The sequence below is a fragment of the Heterocephalus glaber genome, unplaced genomic scaffold, assembly GCF_053883595.1.
Source record: "Heterocephalus glaber isolate CG9 unplaced genomic scaffold, H.glaber_assembly_v1.0 deba00001755, whole genome shotgun sequence".
Lineage (NCBI taxonomy): Eukaryota > Metazoa > Chordata > Mammalia > Rodentia > Bathyergidae > Heterocephalus > Heterocephalus glaber.
The window spans coordinates 989,636-1,013,785 of record NW_028258453.1 but is presented as its reverse complement, the minus strand read 5'-3'; the positions used below and the strand labels follow the sequence as shown (position 1 = coordinate 1,013,785).

At 41.6% G+C, this 24,150-nt stretch overlaps 1 protein-coding gene across 5 annotated transcripts in view; it reads right to left on the bottom strand.

The window, feature by feature from the left end:
• Grid1 (glutamate ionotropic receptor delta type subunit 1) overlaps nucleotides 1–24,150 on the bottom strand; it is a 737,700-nt gene that overhangs the window by 120,246 nt on the left and 593,304 nt on the right. For all 5 annotated transcript variants that reach the window (XM_004867724.3, XM_087201127.1, XM_087201126.1 and 2 more), the window contains 4 exons: nucleotides 11,893–11,994; nucleotides 9,775–9,972; nucleotides 6,429–6,753; nucleotides 5,112–5,250 (listed from right to left, as the gene is read on the bottom strand). In XM_004867724.3, coding sequence (XP_004867781.1) covers nucleotides 5,112–5,250; nucleotides 6,429–6,753; nucleotides 9,775–9,972; nucleotides 11,893–11,994 — 764 coding nt within the window. The remainder of the gene's footprint in view (nucleotides 1–5,111; nucleotides 5,251–6,428; nucleotides 6,754–9,774; nucleotides 9,973–11,892; nucleotides 11,995–24,150) is intronic.

The window sequence follows — 24,150 nt, the reverse complement described above, 5'->3', positions numbered from 1 at the left end:
AAGAAGAACCCTGCTCCACTGCTGGTGGGAGTACAGACTGGTGCAACCACTGTGGAAATCAGTATGGAGATACCTCATATAACTAGGCCTGGAAGTCCCATTTGACCCAGCTATTCCCCTGCTGGGTATCTTCCCCAAAGAATTAAAAGAATTATACCACAGTCATATATGTGGACCCATGTTCACAGGAACACAATTTGTAATAGCTAAAACTTGGAAGCAGCCCAGATGCCCAACAACCGGAGACTGGGTAAAAAAAATGCGGGGTTTTTTATAAGATGGAGTACTACTCAGCCAAAAAGAATTAGAAATTAGGGACATTTATAGCTAAATGGATGCACATTGTGGCAATATTCTTAAGTGAAATAAATAGGACGCACATGTGTAAATATCGAATAGTTTCTCTAGTGTGAGAAACTGAAAGTGTAAATAAGGATTGAAGTGATTAAAATGAATAATTGATAATTTGAAATAAGAAAAGGTCCAAAGGTGTAAGGGTGGTGGGAGGGGAAGGAGAAAAGAAAGAAGGGAAAGGAAAAATTACGAGAAAAGAAAAAAATGGAATCAAAATCTATATAAATAGCAAAAGATGGAGGGGGTGAAGGGCACACAGGTAATGGGGAAAAAATAAGAACCAAGACACATCATGTACAGGTACAAGCACCCAATGATAAATGTAAATGTATTGTATACCTAAAATGTACCAATAAAAGAATTTTTTTAAAAGGTGAAAGTTTAGCAGAATTAATTTTGCAAAGCATGATCCAACTATATGTTATGTACAAATAACTCACTGTAGATTCAAAATCACATACAGTGAATAAAAAAGAATATAAAAAAGTATACCATGTGAATAGTAAACAGTAGAGAACAAGGTTGGCTCTATTTTTATCAGGCAAAATAGACTTTGCATCAAAAACTGTTACAAGAGACAAGGAAAAATGTAACATAATGATAAATGGGTCAATTTCTATAAGAAGATATAACTCTGAGTGTCCAATATTTTCACACCTAAGTAACAAAACTGAAGGGGTAAATAGTCGTATAAGAAGAATAAAGGACTTCATGAGCTCACTTTTAGCAACAGACAGATCATCCCTGGAGAAAGTGAAAAAATAAAAAACAAACTAGAATAAGAGACAAATAAAGAACATTCCATCCAACAGCACCCAAACCCACATTCTTTTCAAGCCCACATGGAATATTCTCCAGTATCAATTACTTATTAGATCACAAAACAAATGTAACAAATTTAAGAAGGTTGAAATCATATCAAGTATATTTTGTAGTAACAATCCTGTCAAACTAAAAAGCAGTGACATTAGACTTAGAAAATTTGAAACATGTGGAGATTAAACACTACTGAACAGCCGAAGAAGAAATCAAAAGAAATATCTGGAAAATAACTTAAGACAAATGAAAATGGAAACACAACATAGCAAAAATTATGGGATGTAACAACAGCTCTTCTAAGAAAGACATTAATACTCATTAAAAGTCACATTAAAAACAACAGATCTCAAATAAACAGGCTACCTTTATAATGTAAAGAACTAGGGGGTGGGTAGTAGGGTATGGAGAACAAAGAAATCCTAAATTAGCAGAAAAAAGGAAATAAAAATTAGTACAGAAATAAATGAAATAGAGTAAAAGTTGGCTTTTTGAAAAGATAAGCAATTGACAAAACTTTGGCTATACTAATAGAAAGAAGATTCAAAATCATAAATGGAAAGAAACAATTGATGCTACACAAATACAAGGGACTACTTCTGTTACCCCTGGCCCTGTGGCAGCACATTATTCTCTTCCTTGCTCTCCTTTTTCTTTCTCCTTTTCTTTCTTCTTGTGCCCTTCCCTGAGTCCTGGTCAGAGTATGTATGATCAGTGCCTATACAAAGGATGTCTGTTTTAGTCAAATGATGCATTTCCATGAAAAACAGGAGGCCACTTTGTCTTAGGACCACATGATTGAAAAATTGGATATTAGATTCAACCAAACTGAGCTGGTTTGGACAAGCTGAAAAGCTGTCCTGGTTGAAACTCCCCCTCCAGCCACATTGTAAAGTATTTGCATGCAAATTTCCAGCCCATCAGCTCAGGGCAGTTCACAGTCTCCATGACAACCCCCAAACTGATCACATATATAGTCAGGAAGGAAAGAAGGTGAGATTCTTGGAGACATGGTGGCAACTCCTTGGTTCTTCCTTTTTTATTTCAGCTTCCCTCCCCTCCCTTCAACCCTTCCTCCCCCTCTTCTTTCCCTAGTTCTTTTTCATTTGAACATTTTCTTCCTATTTCATATTATCTATTATACATTTTGGTCCTTATTTACACTTTCAGTTTCTCACACCAGAGAAACAATGCAGTATTTACACATTGGTGTTCGATTTATTTCACTTAAGAGTATGGTCTCGAGGTGCATTCATTTACCTAGAAGTGTCTCAAGTTATCCTTCTTTACGTCTAAGTAGTACTCCACTGAATAAAAAACCCCACATCTTCTTTATCCATTCATCAGTTGATGGGCATTTGGGCTGCTTCCAAGATTTAGCTATTACAAGCTGTGCTGCTTGCTATAAACATAGGTGTGCACATATTGCTGTAGTATGATGCTTAAAAATTCTCTGGGGAAGATACCAAGAAGGGGAATAGCTGGGTCAAATGGAATCTCTAGTTTTAGTTTTTTAAGGAATCTCCACACTAATTTCCACAGTGGTTGCATCAGTCTACATTCCCACCAACAGTGGAGATGGGTTCCTTATTCCCCAACAGCTCCACCAGCATTTATTACTAGCTGATTTCTTGATAACAGCCATTCTTTCTGGAGTGAGATGGAATCTTATCATTGTTTTAATTTTCATCTCTCAACCAGCGATATTGAACAATTTTTCATACATTTATTTGCCATTTCTACTTCTTCATCTGAGAACTGTCTATTCACTTCAGATGCCCATTTTTTTATTGGGTCTTTACATTTGGGGGATCTGATTGCTTTTAGTTCTTTATATATTCTAGATATTAGTCCTTCATCTGAAGAATAGCTGGCAAAAATTTTTTCGCACTTTGTGGGTTGTCTTTTCACTCTGTTGGTAATTTCTTTTTTTTCTTTTTGGTGTGCAAAAGCTTTTTAATAAGATGAGATCCCAGTTGTTGATTCTTTGTAATATTTTGGGTTTTCCACATGCTAAAAACTAAAACTAGACCCATGTCTCTCATCATGCACTAAGCTAAAATCTAAATGGATCAAAGATCTAAATATTAAAATAGAAACACTAAATCTGCTGGAAGAGAGAATAGGTAGAACTCTCGAAGGCATTGGTGTAGGCAAAAACTTTATAAACAATTTCTTGGGAAAAATCATGAATATTCTCACTTGTTAATCCCTAGGGCCCTTCCAATTCCCAAAATGCATATAACCTCACATCTGTGCTTTGCTAGAGGGACTGATCTGAGAACTACGCTTCCAGTTCCTCCTCCCTGCACTGGCTGCTGAGAAGCCTCTGCTTCAGCAACCTTTCATGTGGTCACTGGCTATGCTCTGGTGGGCTAAAAACATGAGATTTGGCTCAAAACTGGGTAACAATAACAGGTTTATTCAAAATTGCCAAGAACTGGAGGCAACCCAACTGTCCTTCAGTGATGAATGGTTAAGCACACCATGGGACATGGGATTCTACTCATCAGTAAGAGTAGTGAGCTGTGAACACACCGGCACCGAGATGAATTGCTAAGAAATTACCCTGGGTTTTGAAAAAGACACAGCCAAAAAGTATTACTTATTCCATTTATATGACATGTTTGAAATGACAGAATTTTAGAAATGGAAGAAAATTAATGGTTGGCAGGGTTAGGGACCAGATAGGAAAGGAGGAAATGTGGGGGAGGTGGGTGTGTCTATGAGAGGACAATATAAGGTGTTGCTGTGGTGAAGGAACTGTTGCACGTCCTTACTGCAGGGGTAGATACACAAATCTACACAGAATTGAATGCACGCATGCATGCGCACACACACACACACACAAATGAGTGCAAGTACAAGAGGGGAAAGCTAAATGAAATCAGTTAATTGCATCCACGTCAATAGCCTGGTTGTAATATAATATCATTTACAAAATGCTGCATTGGGGAAAATTAAGTAAAGGATCCTAGGAGACCTCTTTGAAATATTTCTTACAACTTCTTGTGAATCCATAATTATCTCATTAAAAATGTCAATTTAATGAAGACACCAGACAACAGTACATTGAACCTTGGGTCCAAGTCAAGGAATTTAAACTCTTCAATAAACAGGTGGGAGCTACAGAAGCTGGTTAAGTAAGGATGACTTGATAGAGTGATGGATCAAAAGGACTGACATGATAGGCAGGTGATGGGTTAAAGAAGTTATAAAAGGCAGGGACTCTGAAAACTATACTCAGGGCTCAACAGAGCAGTAAACACTGAAGCTAACATTGTACTCAGTGAAGTGTGGAGCACTCATACCTATGTCACTTGGCAATGGCATATCCAACACACATTCACTTTGTCCAAGTTTTTTTGGGAATTTTCCCTGTATTTGAGTATCTTCTCATAAAATAAAGGCATTTCAATGAAGACAAAACCTTAATCCTTGGCTTAAGTAATGTTATAATTTTATAGATGTAAACAAAAATAATTTTTCTACTTGTGATAATTGGCATATTTTTTAAAAATAATTTTAAGATGTTCAAAGATTTGAAAAATACATTAAGCTTGCGATTTCAATTAATTTTAACTAAATGTTGACAAAATTTTTGATTAAATGAGTTTGCAAATCAATGTTTAAATGTCTGAGGAAATTTACTTGCTGAGTTTAACGTTTTGACATATTAGTTTTGTAAACAGTATTTAAATGCTCAGAATAATATTATTTTATGAATTTATACATTTATGTAATTGTGCATGAAATAAAATACAACAGGATGAAGTTCTTTGCTTGCACTAAATATTCCGAGCATCCCACTGCAGATCTGGAATCTGAGTCCATCTCTGCCACTGTTCTCTCAGCCACATCAAGCCATCTTCAACAGGGTTACCTCCTCTTTAAAGCCTTTCAGAGCTCATGATCTGGACCAGGAAGCAGACTGGGCTTACCTTATGGGGTTGTCCATCCGGGACACCGTGAGGAAGGCAGCAAGATTGGCGGTGTAGGAGGAGCACACAATGAGGGTGAAGAGCCACCAGCTGCCCATCACTATGCGCAGGGCCATGGAGTTCACAGAACCTTCACCACCTGGGGAGACAGGCAGAGGAGATGGGCCAGTGCACCTGAGCACAGCTCACCCCAGAAAGACATTCCCTCCACAGCCAGGGACAGACTGCCACTGTGGATGCTCTGGGCACCAGGAGAGTGACTGCCAGAAGGGCATTTCCTTTAGGAAAAGATCCTAAAGCTACCAATCTTAGAAAGGAACTGAGGACTACCAAAGAGGGAAATGTTAGGATTGGCCTTTAGGGACAGGAAGTTTGCCAAGCACCAAGGAGAGAGTCCTGACCATCAGAATCTCATAGAAGACTCTGCTTCACAGTGTTAAGAACTTCCAGGGCTGGAAACTTGATGTAAGGTCCCTTTGCAGTTTCAAATTCACATAGAGAAGACAGGAATTCTGTGAATATAGAATTACTTCCTACCTGAAACCTTCCCTAGTTTTCTTTTAAACCAGAGAAATGAGATATACCATATCAGTTTTATTAATTTTCAGCTCTCACTAGATGATTTTTTCCCAGCACTTTTTAAAAATCATTGCATGTAACTTTCAGTAAGAAGCTGCCTCTTTGAGGCCAATTATTTCTCTTTGGTCCCTTAGGGGGTAGCTGAAGAAAGCTTCTCCCTATCTATTCTCCTCACATAACCTTGCAAAGCTTTTGCCATGGCTCAAACAAGGCCAAGAGTCACATTTAAGAACATTGCAATTTGTCCTTTTCAGTCAAAATTGCACAGTCCTGTAACTCACAACTGGATAGAAAAGCTATCCAGACCTCTCAAAGGTAGGACACTTTGAATCTCAAGAACAGCTGGAGTGCTGGGTAGGTGATTGCAACACAAATATGATCTTTTTTTCTCCATTAAGCCTCCAAGTTTAAGCAAGCTTCAGAGTTTCACTTGACAACCTCATGTGCATAGCAATCGATCTAATGTGGGAGGGGAGAAAAGTGCTAGCATAACTCCAGAGTTAATTTTATCTAAAGTGGAGAATCAGGATTTTGTGTTGAGTTCTTTGTTGTTGTTTCATTTAATTCCTATCTGATACTGCTTAGAGAAATTGGGTGCATCATGATCTTAGCACTGTTCTAGAGACGGAATAAAATCACATTGAAAATGACTTTGGTGAGATGCATCTGAGAAATTCGCTATTGAACAAATTCTTCCAGGCCCTGGGGCTAATCAAACCTCAGGAAATCAGAAGTTACCTTGCTGGACGAAGGCTCCGTAGACGATCCAGATGGCGCTGTGCAGCGTGGCAGACGCAGATGGTCGAGGCTGGGCGGCACTCTGAGCCCTCACTGCCTGTATCCGGTTCAACACAAATATCAGCACACCCACCACAGGGATGGCGGCCGCAATGCAGGCCCACACCGCAAAGTCAAACGGAGCAAAAAGAGAGAAGATGCTGATTTTCTCCTCGGGCTTTTTGATTAGAATCCCCACCGAGTAGTCCATGTAGCGCTTGCTGAAGTCCACGACGCTCTCCCTCTCCGGGGTGATGGTGATGGCTGAGATGGCCACGTCTGCCCTCTGAAAAGCAAAGCAGCTCATCATGGCTCACTGTGGGATGGCACCCACATCAGGGTCTGCCCCAGCCCTCTGAGAAGCTCTATTCTGAGGGAAGCAACACTATCGCTGCATCCATTACCTCCTTCAACTTACAACTTTGTCTCCCCAAACCTACAAAGGCCTGAAAATGGAGAGGAGTCCAGTAAAGCACCTTCCTTTTTTCTGAGCTGCAGTTTATCTTCACTTTCTCATCGCTCCCTAGCAAACTTGATCTCCTTTCTTTTTCCTGTGTTTCCTTTACCTCCCACCACAAAGACCCTTCTAACTTCTATGCAGATCTGAATCTTTCCCATGTAACAAGGCCATGGGCAGACTCCATGTCCCCAACAAGCCTCTCCAAACTCCATCATCCCACACTGATCTCTCTCCTCTAAAATACTTCACAAGTTGAAGAGTGAGTTCTGTGACTCTGTTGGATCTCATTAGTATACCAGTCCCTGATTGTTCTACATGCAGGGTCTGTGCCAGAGGGTAAAATCCTGCAAACATAGAGGAGTCACCTACTTATTTCTGTTTTCCACCTGTCATCCAAGGCCTGCAGATGCATGAGCTGACTTCTCTTATAGTAAAGCCATCATAGGAGGGTTCCCTCTGGACATGTCATACTGTGACCTAAAAATTACCTTCCAGGACTTTTGCATGCCAAACCAGATTTCATTTTAGAAACAGACAAAGTCTACATTAAGATGGAATTAGCCTAAGGACAAAGCTACTCAACTTGGTGGAGGCTAAGAGTCCTGTGCCTAGATAAGTGAATGGAAGGTTAAATCCAGCCTGGAGTTCCCCACTGATGGCAAAAGCATGAGAAGGCACTGCCACAATCCTGATCTGGGCTCCTGAGTCTCCAAGTCAGAGGCATCAGTAGAACCAGATATATTTAAGAATGACCAATTACGACTCTGGTCTAACCTATAGGTTCAAAATGGGGGAAATGCACATGGGATGATTTTATAAGATTTAATGTGTGGGCTAGAGGAGCAGAACACTGAGATCCTGAACAGAAATCCAACAGCAGCTTAGGGAAGAAAAAAATCACTGGAGATGACTGTGTCAGAACCTGATCAGTTCTGGCCTCTTTTCCAAGATACCCAAGATACCCAAGATCCGGAGATCTCTGTTAGGGTTAGGAGAGTTCACAGCATATGTAAGGACTGAGAAAGAGAGTAGTGGAGGAAGTAAGCTAACAATGTAGGATGAAGGGAAGCTAATTTAGGAGGTAAGGTTCAGACAAGGTACAGGAAATCAACTCACAGCACAGGGGAACAACAGGTAGTCTGTGATGGGAGAGAGGGACACCCCTGACAGGGGATGCAGGTGTGTCTTTGAAGTAGAATTTCGGGCCTAAAAGTCTCAATTTCTTTCCCCAATATTCGAGTAAAATCTTTTTCTTTTTTAACTGAGAAGGGTAGAAGATTATTAGGTAGCTGGAGGTGAAAGGTAAACTTTTGAAACTTTTTCTGGGGACTGTAGTCAAGGGACCAGACAAGGGACAAGTTACGGGACTTGAGCTGTGTTGAAGCCCAGTGAAGGCTTGTGATCCCACATACCAGTGCATTAATCTGGACAGATTGGTGATACTCTTCTCTAATTGGATGCAGAAACCTGGATGTTCAAGTCAAGAGGGTAAATAATAGAATGGAGTCAGGGACTGAGTGCAACAAGAAATCAAGAAGACAGGAAATCATGAAAGATGAAGGGCAGGGGTGGGGTCTGTGGCCAACCATGGGCAACATCAAGGCAGGAAAGGCTTAGGCATCAGAGCACAGAAACATCAGGGAAAGTTGGCCTCCAAAGCTTATGGTAAGTGAAAGCTCTAGACACAAGGGACCATGTATAATATGCCTTCGCTTATGTAAAATGTTCACAAACACAACTCTACAGAGACAGCAAGTAGATTAAGGGTTGCCAAGGGCTGGGAGGGGTGGGAATGGCATTAACTGTAAACAAGTATGAGTGCTCACAATGGGGTAATGGAAGTGCTCTAAATAAGATTATGTGGCCATTGCACAACTCGGTAGCTGTATTAAACATCATTGAACTGTACATCTAAAATGGGTAAATGTTATTGTATCTAAATTCTATCACAATAGAGTTGTTTTGAAAAAAGATTAAGAAAAACTGGAGGGATTATAGACCTCGAATCTGACTTCATAGGTTTAGAAAACAGAGATGTTGTGTTTCAAGAATAAAGCCCCCAAACAGAAGGAAGTCATCCTGAAATAGAGCAGAATGGGTGGCCTGTGTGATGCTGACAAGATGCGGGGGAGAGGGCCCTGGACCACAGCAGCAATGTTCCTGGGAGGTGAGGGGGTGACAGTCCTGGGAATCAGGGTTGCCTGCATCGATACCAGAAAGTGCCCACGCTGCAGTAGCACTGGAGAGGTAGGGCTGGAATCTTTCCCCACTACGGTACATGATCATGGGGAACACCCCAGAGGCCAGAGACAACAGGGGCAAGATGGGGGTGTGGTGACTTGGCTTCCAGCCAAGAGTTTCTGCAAGGGCAGGTCTTACACAATGGAGCAGAAGGGATGATCTGAAATGGGAATGAAAAGCTGGGGAAGGTGACACACTGACAGATAGCAATATATGCACATGCAAACACTGGTTCACACACACACTTATACACTCGGTTGTACACGTCACACTGGTAGTGTCTGGGGAATAGGAAAATAAGTGCTCACCAGAACTCCCAGGAGGACCTAGGTTCATGTTGCTGTGCATGGGTGGGGCATGTTTCTGGAAGGCAGTATGTAGATCATGGTATGCTACAGTGTATAGGCTCCAAAGGAACATGAGCAAGGGAAGGGGATGGGAAGATGAAAAGACAGAATGAGGGGAGGGGGAGCGAGGGTCTCAGAGTTGGAGAGAGGTAGCTGTGGTCCATGAGGCTGGTCCCAAGAGTCCAATGCTCAATAGGTCAATTTTAGGGATTCCCGCGGTGAGAGAGTAGGTCCCCACTGGCCTGCTCTTGGGACCTACCTTGCTGATGAGCTCCCCGATCATCCCGTTCCAGGAGGTGTTATGGAGCTGGTACCCATACCTGCCATCAGGGGCCTGGTAAATCTCGTATTTGAAGCCCAGAGCTTTGGCCAGCGCATCCAGGACATCTATGGAGAAGCCTTTGTAGCGCTTGGGCTGCCCAAGGATGTTCTCAGCCACCATCACAAAAGGCTCTTCCTGAGAACAAGAGAATGAATGTTCTTCAATTAAATAAAAGGTCCATTTATACGTATTGCCAGGGTATTGTTGGAGAGACCAATCTGAAGAATAACTTTATAATGCTGGTATTGGGGTGGGGGTGTAGCTCAGAGGCAGAGCTTAACCCTGGGTTCAATCCCTACGACCACCAATAAGAGTAAAATTCAGTATTTACCCAGTTTCTACCTAGAGACTAAACTCTGCCTTTTCTTTTTTTTTCCATTTAGTTTATTGGTACATTTTAGGTATACAATACAGTTACATTCATCACTGGGATCTTGTACCTTTACATGATGTATCTTGGTTCTTATTTTTTCCCCATTCTCCTGCCCTCCCTTCATCCCCTCCACCTTTCTCTATTTACAAAGACTTTGTTTCTATGTTTTTCCTTTTCTCATATTTCTTCTTTTCCCTTCCTTCCTTTCCCCATTCCCTCCCACTTCCCCTATTCCTTTAAACATTTTCTTCCTATTTCACAATATCAATTATGCATTTTGATTCTTATTTACACTTTTAGTTTTTCACACCAGAGAAACTATTAGGTATATACACGTGTGTCCTATTTATTTCACTTAAGAATATGGCCTCAATGTGCATCCACTTAGCTATAAATGTCTCTAGTTTCTCATTCTTTATGGCTGTAAACTCTGCCTTTTCAAAAAACAGTTTATGGACTATCAAGGTACTGTACAGGACGACCGATCCCATCCTCAGGTCAATACGGAACAATGGAGATTTAATTGTCCTGTGTATGTCATCTCAGGTTCTGCCCAGGCCCCACTTCTCAGAATAACATGGTGTGTTTTCATTCCTTCCTTTGTAAATTCATTTTTAACCAGGACTCTGTCCTTGGGAAATGCCATAATTCTATGTGACTACATAAGAAATGTGACATGTCTCGCCCAGGATAATTCATGACAACAAAGCTCTGTGACATTAGATTGAGAAAAGGCAGCATCACATCTGTCAGGTTGTACTAGAAAATGTATGCTGATTATTTGACGAGGTCAGACCATAAGTCAAAGGATGAGAGAGGATTAAGCCCTCAGACCCAAAGTCCAAAGCCATTCTGCATTCATACCCACACAGTTAGTGTGTGTCATGTTGGGCAGGTGGCCATCTGGAAAACATCTCTGCATCCCCACCAATTTCCTGGTGTGGAACTACACAAGAAGAGACTTTGGCAAACAGACCCAAAGAATGTACCTCATTAAGTTAGTTTTGTTGGAAAAATATGATACCAGGCTTATTCATAGGGAAAGCAAAGACACTGCTGCCAAAGGTTTCTGTGCTTGCTGGGACAGAGGACAGCATTTGGACCATGTCTGACCCAGCTAAAAAGGAGAAAATCTAAAGCATCCCTGCAGCTCTTCTAAAGAGCTGAAAAAAATAAGTTAAAAGAAAGATGCTTCCGACGTCTCTCACCAGTGTAAAAGTTCATGATTCCAGGATAACTATGCAGAAGAATCGTAACAAGCTGTCTTCATTGCAGACTTTGTATGGTGTGCACCATAATCAGTACATCCAGTGGAAGAAGGATGCCTCCTCCTGGCAACTTTCTGGGGACCCCAGTTACCAGTACTCAAGGAGCAGCAATAGGTCAAGGTTCAGTTCACATTCGAGGACAAGCAGAGCAGCAAGGGACCTCTGGAGCCCAACAGCAGACCTGCCTGCAGGGATAGTCCTCCCACCTCTCAGGGACTTCCCATGGGAGGTTCAGCAGCCCCAGGGGAGATCTTACTCTCCCCTTCATCATTCACACTGGTTTCCATGAAGGGTCTTGGTAAAGTTCAAACCACGACTCAAGATCTCCTGCTCCCTACAACCCACATTAAACAGAGAAGCCTCTGATTCAAAAGTGTGGACAGCCAAGCTCCCAGAATGTCCCCATGATCCTACCAAGACAGTCACCACTTTGAGAGTCAGTCCTTGGAGGCGGCTGCCCATGGGCCTCTCCTGCAAGCTGCCATTCAGACCCTTCTCCGAGTCCCACGTCGCCAGCTGTGAAGGGAGAAAGGGAATGTGAGGGATGGAAACTAGGCCCACCTCAGGAGTTCCTCCTAAATCAGCATCTGCCTCACAGTTAGGTGGACAGCAGCCTTCTAGGCTTCCTGGAGCCCCAGAGCCATCTCCAAACCTTAGGAGGATAGAGATGAAAGAAAAAGAAAGTTCCACTTCCCCCATCAGCTCACCCAGATCCCTAGGACTCTGCACATCTCTAAAATGTAACTGATAGGTAAGAACTGGTCTCTTCAGTGAAAGTTTACATCCAATTTCATTCTGTCAACTCATAGAGGCTGTGTCACTGTGCTGCGCACAAAAATCACCTTTGTGTCTCCCACAAAGTCTCCTCTTCTTTCATTACTCCTTTGACTTTTCCAAGACATAGAATCTTTAAGTTCAGCTGTTGCCACCACTACAAGCAAGAGGAGGTTCAGGAGTAATGTAAGCAGAGCCACCAGTGCCCTGCCTATTGTCAGTGTGTTGCAAACATCATAACTTTCCCCAATATTCAGGTAGAAGCTGGTAGCAGAATAAATGTGCTCTGAATCCACCATATTTCCCTGAAGACACAGGCCATGCCCAATAGCCCAATGCAACTCTGGCCACCACCCCAAGAAATTTCTCCTAGCTCCAAAACTACAGAAGAAACAGGTATTCTTGGGACTGTTTCCCTCCCTGTGTGCTCACCGGACCTGGACAGCAATGATTAAACCTTTTCCTGACTAATGATTTCCAATTATTAATTGGAGAGATACCAAAAATACAAATATTATCCCATCTCAAGCCAGCTAAATCAGAACCTCAGAGCCAGGCATGGGAAACATTAATGCTCCCAGGGAGATCTTGATGTGTTCCTCTAGGTCTCAGGCCTCTAGCATGGCTGCATATTAAGATCTCTTAAGGGGCTTTTTAGACATACTGAAAGCTGGGCTCTTCCTTCAGAGATTGTGATTTAATTGGCCCATAGTGGGCTAGATATGGATATTTTAGGTCCAGGTGACTGTAACACACAGCCAGGGTTGTAAGCCATTGTTGTAGATTAAAGCAATAATTCTCCAACTGTGATGTGCACATATATCACCTAAGGAATTTGAATGCACTCTCTGATTCTGTAGCCTGAGATTATTCGTGTCTAACAAGCTCCCAGGTGACGCTACTTCTGCTGCTGTCAATGATCCGTGGACAAGCATCTATGCAGCAGGGGATCCATATATTAGATCGCCCTCAGGAGCACCCATTTTTCAGCATGGAAGACCCAGGTTAACTTGAGTGGAAGATGTACTCTTTGTGGAGCTGTGCCACTGGAGGACCCAGGGAGCCACCAGCAGCCCCACTTAAGGATACATCTACTCTCCCCACATTCCTCATAACTGGACACCTGTGGCAGGGTCTGCACACTGAGCCCTAAGAGGCCACCATTCCAGCTGAGAGACCATTCAACCTGGGAGATGCTACAGTTCTGAGGCCTAAAGCAAATCTATCAGAATGAGATATGGAGTTCTGGAATTGAAAAGAAAGCTGAAATCTCTGTTGTCACTTTGGACATGATACCCACTAAGACCAACTCCACCCTAAATAATAGGAGGCTTGGCAGTGATGAAAAAATAACTTAGCAGCATGACCACATACTCCAAAGAGCCCCACAACCACCACTACTTAATATGGTGGGCACTGCAGTGAAGAACAAGTTCAGATCTATCCAGGATTATAATCAAAGGCATCAAAGATATTAATGGTACCACGCTCTGGAAACTGGGACAATGGGAAGGGAATATTATGGCTATTTCTCACTGAGTTTCAAGAAATAGCACTAGAACTCAGAGTTGATTGCTGTAACTAGATTAAAATGCTGGTCAAAAGGAACAGGACAAACTCAGTAAGTAGTGTCAAGGGTTTGATTTCCTGGGTCCTTTGGATGCTCCAATGTAGATAAAGGGGGCAGAAATGGATGTTCATTTGAGCTGCCTGCATCTGCATCCCCACAGCTGCTTATTCCAGGCCCTGGAGCTGCTTAACTCTGGAGTATGGTTCACATTCCTCCTGTGGGTCCCCCTTGATCATCTCATTGACTCACAGAGTTATGATGGAGGCAATTTGGTTCCAATGATGACTTATCCATCCCAGACCCTAGATATCCTACCCTCTACTGGGACTGGGGTTCCACGACCTGAGGCCACACCTCCTTGCCACAGAGAAAGGCATTGATTCTATGCTACCTAGCTTGGATGAGCACCTGGATTTGAGCTCTGCTTAGTCTTGACCAATCAGGCTTTACCTCATTTCTATTGGGATCGTAATCAGGCTGAATAGAGACAGAAGCAGGAAGAAACAGTTTGGATGAAGCCCTGGGTGGCTAGGGTTTGAGCTCAGCTCTGAGCCTCTCAACTCTTCTCCATACCACCCTCTGCCCAGCTCCAGGCAGTGCTAGCTCTGCTCAGACCATTGTAACAGTCTCACCTGCTCATTATTCCCAATCTCTCGCGCGCGCTCTCTCTGGCACATTCTCCAATTGCTGTTATCTTTATAATAAAAAAACTCAGATGTAGCTGTGTTAATTATAATTCTCTAGTAGGGTCTCATTTCCTGCAGGATAAGTCCTAACATTTGTGAGCCTGACCTGAAAGAAAGGCCTTTCTGACCCAGCCCAACCTGACTCTCAGCCTCACTTGAGTTTAGGTCGCCATGGTAAATACCTACCCCTCAATCCCTTACCCTTTCCCATGCACACTGTGTTCCTTCCTGGTCTTCATATCCAATGCCTTCTCCTAGGATGCTATTTCTCTTCTTGTGGGTTTGATAAACTCTCATTCATTAAAAAAATAATAATAAGCTTTCACTTTAGAATAGTTTTATATTTATATAAAAGTTGTAGAGGTTGCATGGCAAATATCTCTGTACCATAGACCCAGTTTCCCCTGTTGTTAAGACACAATGGTATCTTACATGCAGATACTCTGTGCCTGGTTTCCCCTGTTGTTGACACTAATGTGTCATATATTGTTATCACATGCTAGTGTAACACATTCTTCAACTAATAAAATGTTAAGCTTAGTCCCCATGATTTACGCAAAGCTGTAATAGAAATGATCTCCAGATCCTGCTCCTGTGGGCTTAAGTCTCAGAGCCAGCTATGAGGCCTGGTTTCTTAGTCTGTTCTCTGGGATCGTAAGACAGTTCTGAGGCTGCACATTACTCTGCTCATTCCTATTTCTGGTTTCCATTCTTGCCTGGGAAACCATATCCTCCTGTCCAAATCAAGTTCAATAACCGGTCTAGATTTGGGAACAAATATAGGAACATGAAAGTATGGAATCGGTAGGTTAATGAGACAGTAGACTCAAGTTCAGGTGCTTCTCAGCATTCATCGAAATGACCTTAGCCAGCCCACTTGACAGCACCATGCTTGAAATATAGACACAGTCAGTAAATATTTGCTCAGTATGCTAAACTTCACTGAGATTCTATTTTCTTATCCATAAAATGGAATACAAATAAGTCCCCTGCCTATCAAGTTGAGGGGCTGTTCATAGAAGAAAATAATTTTGAAAAATCATCTATTATAAAATAGTGTAAGAATTACAATCAGTTTATATGATTATATGCATATGTATGTTTGTTTATATGTAAGCATGTACAATATTACATTATTTAAACGAAGCATTGGTAAACATGGGAGAAGACACATTAAAATGTGATACATGTGTCACACATAGGTGGAGAAATTATAATTATTATCACCTTCTTTAAGCTCTTCTGGCTTTTAATAGGTTTTTTACTAGATTAACAGAAAGGAAAATGCACTCTTGATAAAAATAAGTACCATAGGTGGTTAAGCAAAATCCTATCACATGTACTTTTATGACAGAGGACCGAATGTCAAAGGAACAATTAGACTCAAATTATCTATCAGTAAGTCCAAGCCCATCTGAGAGTCAGAATAGAATAAATCTGTGATCTTGCTCCCTGGAGCTGTGGACAGGGGCCCTCACCTCCTAGGAGAGGCACCAAGCTAGTGTGACCACTGTCTTGCATGCTAAAACCTTGCCCAGCAGCTGTCTGGCTCCACAACTTATTGAACAGAGAGATAAGGAAGTGGCCAGAGCTGAGGCCCAGATTCCTGTCTCGAGCATATTTCTCTATGGAGAAAGAGGCATGGGCCTGAAACATTTTAGTTAATACTGAGACAACCCTGATGCCAGATGACCATGTAAATCAAAGTGGAACTTCATAAAAGGGAAAAAAAAAATCCTTAAGCCTGTTACCATCCTTATCTTTTGGTCCGAAAATGCTTGAGACTTAAAGTTTTTGTTTTCTTTTCTTTTAATATGAACTTCTCTCTCCCAGCCCTGTAGGCATCATGTGCTCTGACAAAGAAAGAAGGAATACTTCAAAGGGAAACACAAATTCTGCCTTTCAAATACATCAAAGTACAACCTTGTTCCTGGATTCAGGATCCTCTGTGCTGGGCAGGAGAGATTATTATTCCTTCACATCAGGATGAAGTCAACCGAACGCCCCAGGCTGAATGAATCTCTGTTTTCACAGAGCTGCCTGTTCTTGCCCAAATATTGAGACCAGAGCTGCAAGCCTGTGCCATTCCTGAGCTAGGTTATCCCTCCAAGCATCAAATATGTAAGACCAGAATAGAGAAAAGCATACTTCCAACAAGAGAATCCAGTGGAATTTTTTTTTTTTTGGTACCAGGGATCGAACTCGGGACCTTGCACTGGCGAGTCAGGCAGTGGCACCACTGAGCTAAATCCCTGGCCCAGTGGAATTTTTAAAAAAATACAATAAATCCTTTAAATGTATCCCATCTTATAGCCAACCCATGTTGGGAGAGGGGGCATCCCACCTCAGTCCTGAGGGTGCCTGGTGCTCCCTGCTGGGGAAATGTTTTAGTCAATAAAAGTCAAATGAGGAGTCACGCAGAAGACACCAAGTCAACCTGCTGCAGACAGGCAGGTCTGCCCATGCCCTACCAAGGTCCCGAGTGGCATGGAACATGCCGAATCGGCCCCCTGCAGACAGGCAGGTCTGTGCACCCCCTACAGAGGTCCCAAGTCGCGCGGAAGATGCTGAATCACCCCGCTGCAGACAGGCAGCCACCTAGTTCCACACTACAAAGACACAAAGGACATCAGACCACCAGACCAAGGTACTGAGTCCCACCACTCCTGGCCCAGAGGTAGGGGCTTCTAAGCCGCCATCCCACTGCTCCTGGCCCAGAGGAAGGGGCTTCCTGGTTACCATCCATCCCACTGCTCCCAGCCCACAGGAAAGGGCTTTTGGGTCACCATCCCTACCGCTGCTCCCGGCCCCATCCCACCTCTCCCAGCTCAGAGGAGGTAATCCGTGCAGGTGCTAACAGCCCCCCGCCCCAGCCAAAATGAGAAAACATGTAAATAAGTCTCAAAATCAGACTTCCACATCACCTACAGCAACCCCAAAGGGAAACGAGATGGAACACTCTGATACTCAAACACCTGGACCCACTGAACTGGCAACAAAAGGGGGTCTGGAAAAAATGAAATCACAAATAATTTCTCAGATAACAGGAGAAAATGTACCCCTAGTGCAAGACATGATTAATAAATCTAGAGAGGAGCTGAGGAACATGATGGAATCACAACATAAGAAACAAATGGAATCCATAAAACAGATGCAAAGAGATTTCCAGGACATGAAAAACTCCACTGAAAGTCTACACAGCAGAATGAGTCAATGTGAGGACAGAATTTCAGATACAGAAGATAAGATTGCAATTAGTGACCAGGAAAAGAAAAATTACTTCAAAATTATAAGGGAACTTGAGAAATCAATCCAGCAGCTGCTAGACGATGCAAAGAAGAATAACATAAGACTGATTGGGCTCAAGGAAGAAACAGGAGAGAGTGCAGATGACATAAAAAAATCTCTTCACAGAAATAATGGCAGAATACTTCCCAAGCAGGGGAAAAGAACTTGACATACAGGTAAGAGAGGCATATAGGACTCCAAATAGCCTTGATCAAAAAAAATCTACACATAGGCATACAATTGTTAAGATTCCAGAAACACAACAGAAGAACAAAGTTCTCCAAGCAGTCAGAGAAAAGAAACAAATCACATATAAAGGGAAGCCCATCAGAATCACAGCAGACTTCTCAACACAAACCATCAAGGCAAGAAGAGCTTGGAGTGACATATTCCAAGCCTTAAAAGAAAACAGCCTCCAACCCAGATTGATGTACCCTGCAAAACTATCTTTCAAAATTGATGGAGAAATAAGATACTTTCATGACAAAGAGCACCTTAGGAACTTCGTGAATACCAAACCAGCACTCCAAAGAATTTTACACAATAGCCTAGGAACAGACATTGAGGATCACAACCCCAGGAACAAAGCAGAATGAACCCATCTGGCATGACAAGAAATTCAATGGAAAGGGGGAGAACCCAACAAAAAGAATAAGTCATGGCAATGACAAGTCAATACGTTTCAGTTATAACCATCAAAGTTAATGGTCTCAATTCACCAATCAAAAGAAATAGACTGGCAGAATGGGTCAAGAAGCAAAATCCAACAATATGCTGCATACAAGAAACACACTTCATTCAAAAGGAAACTCATAGACTGAAAGTTAAAGGGTGGAAAACAATACTGCATGCGACAGGAACACGAAAAAAGCAGGAGTAGCTATCCTCTTGGCAGATCAAGAAGATTTCAAACCAACACTGATTAAGAGAGATGAAGAAGGACACTACATCTTTGTAAAGGGAAGAATCCAAGAGGAAGAGATGGCAATCATAAATTTCTATGCACCAAACACTAGTGCACCCAACTATATAAAACAAATACTAATGGACATGAAAAGCCATATATGCACTAATACAATTTTACTGGGGGACCTCAACACACCACTGTCACAACTAGACTAAAAATAAGTAATGAAATACTAGAACTCAATCAAACTCTTGAACAAATGAACTTAACAGATGTTTACAGAGTCTTCCACCCCACAAAATCAGAATACACATTCTTCTCAGCTGCACATGGGTCATTCTCCAAAATAGACCACATACTCACACATAGAACATGTTTAAGTAAGTGCAAAGGAATTGAAGTTATCCCCTGTTTATTATCAGACCATAGTGCCATGAAACTGGAGATCCATAGGAAAAGAAACAAAAAATTTCATACACCCGTGGAAATTGAGCAACACACTTCTGAATAACCAATGGGTCACAGAGGAAATTAAAGAAGAAATCAGACAGTTCCTTCAATTAAATGACAATGACAATACAACATATCAGAATCTGTGGGACACAATGAAAGCAGTCTTATGAGGGAAATTCATACCAGTGAATACGCATATTAGGAAAACAGAATGAGCCCAAATAAACAACTTGATGCTGAACCTCAAGCTTCTAGAAAAAGAAGAAGAGGACAACCCCAGAGCTCATACAAGGGAGGAAATTATAAAGATCAGAGGAGAAATCAATGCAATGGAGACTAAGAGAATGATACCAAAAAACCAATGAAGCCAAGATTTGGTTCTTGAAAGAATCAACAAAAGTGACAAACATTTAGCCAACCTTGTCAGAAAAAGGAAAGAAAAGGCCCGAATCCATGCAATTAGGAATGAAAAGGCTGAAATTACAAAAGACCCAGCAGAAATCCAGAGGATCATCAATACCTACTTCCAGAACCTATACACCAATAAGATGGACAACACAGAAGAAATGGACAGATTCCTAGATACATATGAATTACCAAAGTTGAACAAAGAAGACCTAAAAATTCTGAACAACCCAATATCAACCAATGAAATTGAAAATGTAATTAAAAACTTATCAACTAAGAAAAGCCCGGGCCCTGATGGCTTCACTGCTGAATTCTACAAGACATTTAAAGAGGAACTGCTGCCACTACTGTTTAAACTCTCCAGTGAAATTGAAAGGGAAGCAATACTGCCAAATTCACTCCTGGAAGCAAGCATCCCCTTGATCCCCAAAGCAGAGAAAGACCCAACTGAAAAAGAGAACTATAGGTCAATCTCACTAATGAACATAGATGCAAAAATCCTTACTAAGATAATGACAAACAGAATGCAGAAGATCATCAAGAAGATCATACACCCTGATCAAGTGGGATTCATCCCAGGGATGCAGGGATGATTCAATATACAAACATCAATCAATGTAATACACTATATCAATAGAGCCAAGGACAAAAACCATATGATTATCTCCATAGATGCAGAAAAAGCATTTGACAAAATCCAACATGCATTTATGATAAAAATCCTACAAAAAACTGGAATAGATGGTCTCTACCTCAAACTGATAGAAGTCATCTATGAAAAACCAACAGCCAATGTCATAAAAAATGGTCAAAAACTGAAATCTTTCACACTAAAATCAGGAACAAGACAAGGATGTCCACTATCACCACTCTTCTTCAATATAGTTCTGGAAACATTAGCCATGGCAATTAGACAAGAGAAAGAAATAAAAGGAATAAAGATAGGTAATGAAGAAGTCAAATTGTCATTATTTGCAGATGACATGATACTCTATACTGAAGGCCCCAAGAACTCCACCAAAAGTCTTCTAGATTTAATAACCAAATTCAGTCAAGTAGCTGGTTACAAGGTCAACACACAAAAATCAAGAGCTTTCCTCTACACAAATGGCAGACTCACTGAGAGAGAAGTAGGGCAAATAATTCCTTTCACAATAGCATCCAAAAAACTGAAATACCTAGGAATCATCCTAACGAATGAAATCAAAGACCTCTTCTCTGAAAATTATGGCACTATGAAAAGAGAGATTGAAGATGATATCAGAAAATGGACAGACATCCCCTGCTCCTGGGTAGGAAGGATTAATATAGTGAAAATGGCCATACTTCCGAAACTGCTATATAGATTTAATGCAATTCCAATTGAGATCCCAGCAGCATACTTCATGGACCTTGAGAAAACAATCCAAAAATTCATTTGGAACAAGAAGAGACCCAGAATAGCAAAAGCAATTCTAGGTAACAGAGACATGGCAGGGGGTATCACAATCCCCAACTTGAAACTATACTACAAAGCTACTGTCATAAAAACATCATGGTACTGGCAAAGAAACAGACTTGAGGACCAGTGGAACAGATTAGAAGATGCAGAAACAATGCCAGACACACTCACCCATCTTATCTTCGATAAAGGGGCCAAACACCCTCACTGGAGGAAAGATAGCCTCTTAAATAAATGGTGCTGGAAAAATTGGGCTTCAACTTGACAAAGATTAAAACTAGACCTGTATCTCTCACCATGCACTAAACTAAAATCAAAATGGATTCAAGATCTAAATATTAAAATAGAAACTCTGAACCAGTTGGAACAGAGGTTAGGTAGAACCCTTGAAGACATCGGTGTAGGAAAAGATTTTATGAACAAAACCTCAGTTGCCCGTGAACTAGCACAAACAATCAACAAATGGGAACTCTTCTTACTAGAAAGCTTCTGCACAGCAAGAGAAACCACCAGCAGTGTGAAGAGACAACCCACAATGTGGGAAAAAATCTTCACCTGCTTTTCCTCAGACAAAGGTCTACTATCTCAAATCTATAGAGAACTTAAAAAGATCAGACCTCCCAAATTTAAAGACCCAATCCCAAAATGGGCATCTGAAATGAACAGACATTTCTCACACAAAGAAGTAGAAATAGCAAATAAATACATGAAAAAATGTTCAACATCACTGGTCATTCGAGAGATGTAAATGAAAACAACGCTGAGATTCCACTCCACTCCAGAAAGAATGGCTGCTATCATGAAATCAACCAATAACAAATGCTGGCGGGGCTGTGGGGAAAGAGGAACCCTGCTCCACTGCTGGTGGGAGTGTAGACTGGTGCAACCACTGTGGAAATCAGTATGGAGATACCTCAAAGAACTAGGACTGGAAGTCCCTTTTGACCCTGCTATTCCACTGTTGGGGATCTTCTCCAAAGAATTACAAGTATCATACCACAGTGATATATGTGTGCCCATGTTCATAGCAGCACAGTTTGTAATAGCTAAAACTTGGAAACAGCCCAAATGCCCATCAACTGGAGACTGGATAAAGAAAATGTGGTTTTTTTATAAAATGGAGTACTACTCAGCCATCAAAAATGAGAAATTAGAGACATTTATAGCTAAGTGGATGCACATTGAGGCAATACTCTTAAGTGAAATAAATAGGACACACATGTATAAATACCAAATAGTTTCTCTGGTGTGAGAAACTGAAAGTGTAAATAAGGACTAAATGTATAAGAGGTCATGTGAAATAGGAAGAAAAGGGGCAAAAGGGAAGGAAGTGGGAGGGCTAGGGGAAAGGATAGAAGGGAATGGGATTAATATGACAAAATGGAAAAATAGGAACAAAATCTTTGTAAATAGGGAGGACTGGAGGGGTTGAAGGGAGGGCTGGGCAAGGGTGAAAAACAAGAACCAAGAGAGACTATGTAAAGGTGCAAATTTCCAATGATGAATGTCATTATATTGTATACCTAAAATGTACCAATGATTAGAATGAATAATCGATAATGCAAAATAGGAAGAAAAGGTCCAAAGGAGTAAGAGTAGTAGGAGGCAAAGGGGAAAGGACAGAAGGGAAAGGAAAAATGATGAGAAATGGAAAAAATGGAAATAAAGTCTTTGTAAATAGGGAAGGGTGGAGGGGGTGAAGGGAGGGCTAGGAATGGGGAAAAAATAAGAACCAAGATGCATTATGTAAAGGTACAAGTTCCCAATGAGAAATGTAATTGTGTTGTATACCTACAATGTACCAATAAAAGAATTAAAAAAAAAAAGTCAAATGAGACTAATATGCTTGATAAATGGGAAGCTAGGCAAACCTTTTACTGGAAGAATTCTTGATGCTCAGTCACACTGCTCCAGACCATTTCATTTGTACGTAAGTGTGTCTGTTCTAACTTCCCCTTGCTCTTCACAGACAGAATTTTTTTTATGGGATTGACGAATTTATGGTCACAGACACCCACTTTTGACAGCTGACTTGTCAAGATCAGTGCCTGAAAAACTAATTTCCAGCACTGTAAACAAAATGAGTGCTGCCACTACTTGACAAGACAGCTATGATTTTCATTTGTGGCCAAGATCTGCTCTGCCCAGGCCGGAAATGTGGATAGGGCCAGAGGTTACAGCACAATCATCACTTGGAAGGAAATATACTTCAAAATCTGATTATGACAAACAACTGTTCAAGAGACTGGCCATTTGGAGAATAAATTTCTTAAACCACTGGTCGCGGGAAAGTGTATTTCCTGAGTCAATGGGGGTGTTCTAATGTGCTTGTGAGTTGTAAAATATGTGGACTTGAGACTTTATGGTCCTGTCCTAAATATATACAGGGTTAATAACCCTAAACACAATAGGCTTCCTTTGGAAGATCTGGCTTCATGATCTGTAACTTAGTTACAGATGTGTCTTCTCTTTTCATGAGGCAGGAACATGAAGAGGGGAGGTAGGCCCCAGAGACAGAATGTGACATGAGTTTCATACAGAGCTTTGCTGATTCCTGGGGAGGAGGGAAGGAAAGAAAGAAGGAAAAGAGAGAAGAAAAGGAAAAATAGGAGGAAGAGAAGGGAAGGGAGGGGAAGGGAGGGAAGGTCAGGGGAGGGAAGGGGAGGGCAGGGGAGAGAAGTGGAGAAGAGGGGAGGAGAGGATGCAGGCAGTTCAGCTTCTGCCAAAACAAGGAAAGCAGTGAAAGGATGTTGCTCCCATTGTAACAACAACAGTAAAAAATTAGCACATGAGAGACCTGCAATCACAAGACAAGCTGCTGTCCTCCAAGGGGAAAGAGGATGCAAACAATGTTGTATCTGTGGCTGCCCAAGGGATGAGAGATGCAGTAGTTACAAAAGTGCGGGAGAGGAAAGTAATCAGAAATGTTAACAACTTCTTAAAGGCCAGGTGTGGGTCAGCAGGACAGGGAGGGTCCTGGGAAGTCCAGACTCCAGGGAGGTCACACATACTGACAAGCTCTTTTCCACCAAGTCCCCTCTGGAGGAAATGAGAGAAAGAAAACCAGAACAGAACACAGCACCTCAAAGAAAAGAAAACCATATCAAATATGTTATCTCAATAACAAGACTTGTAGCAGGCATAT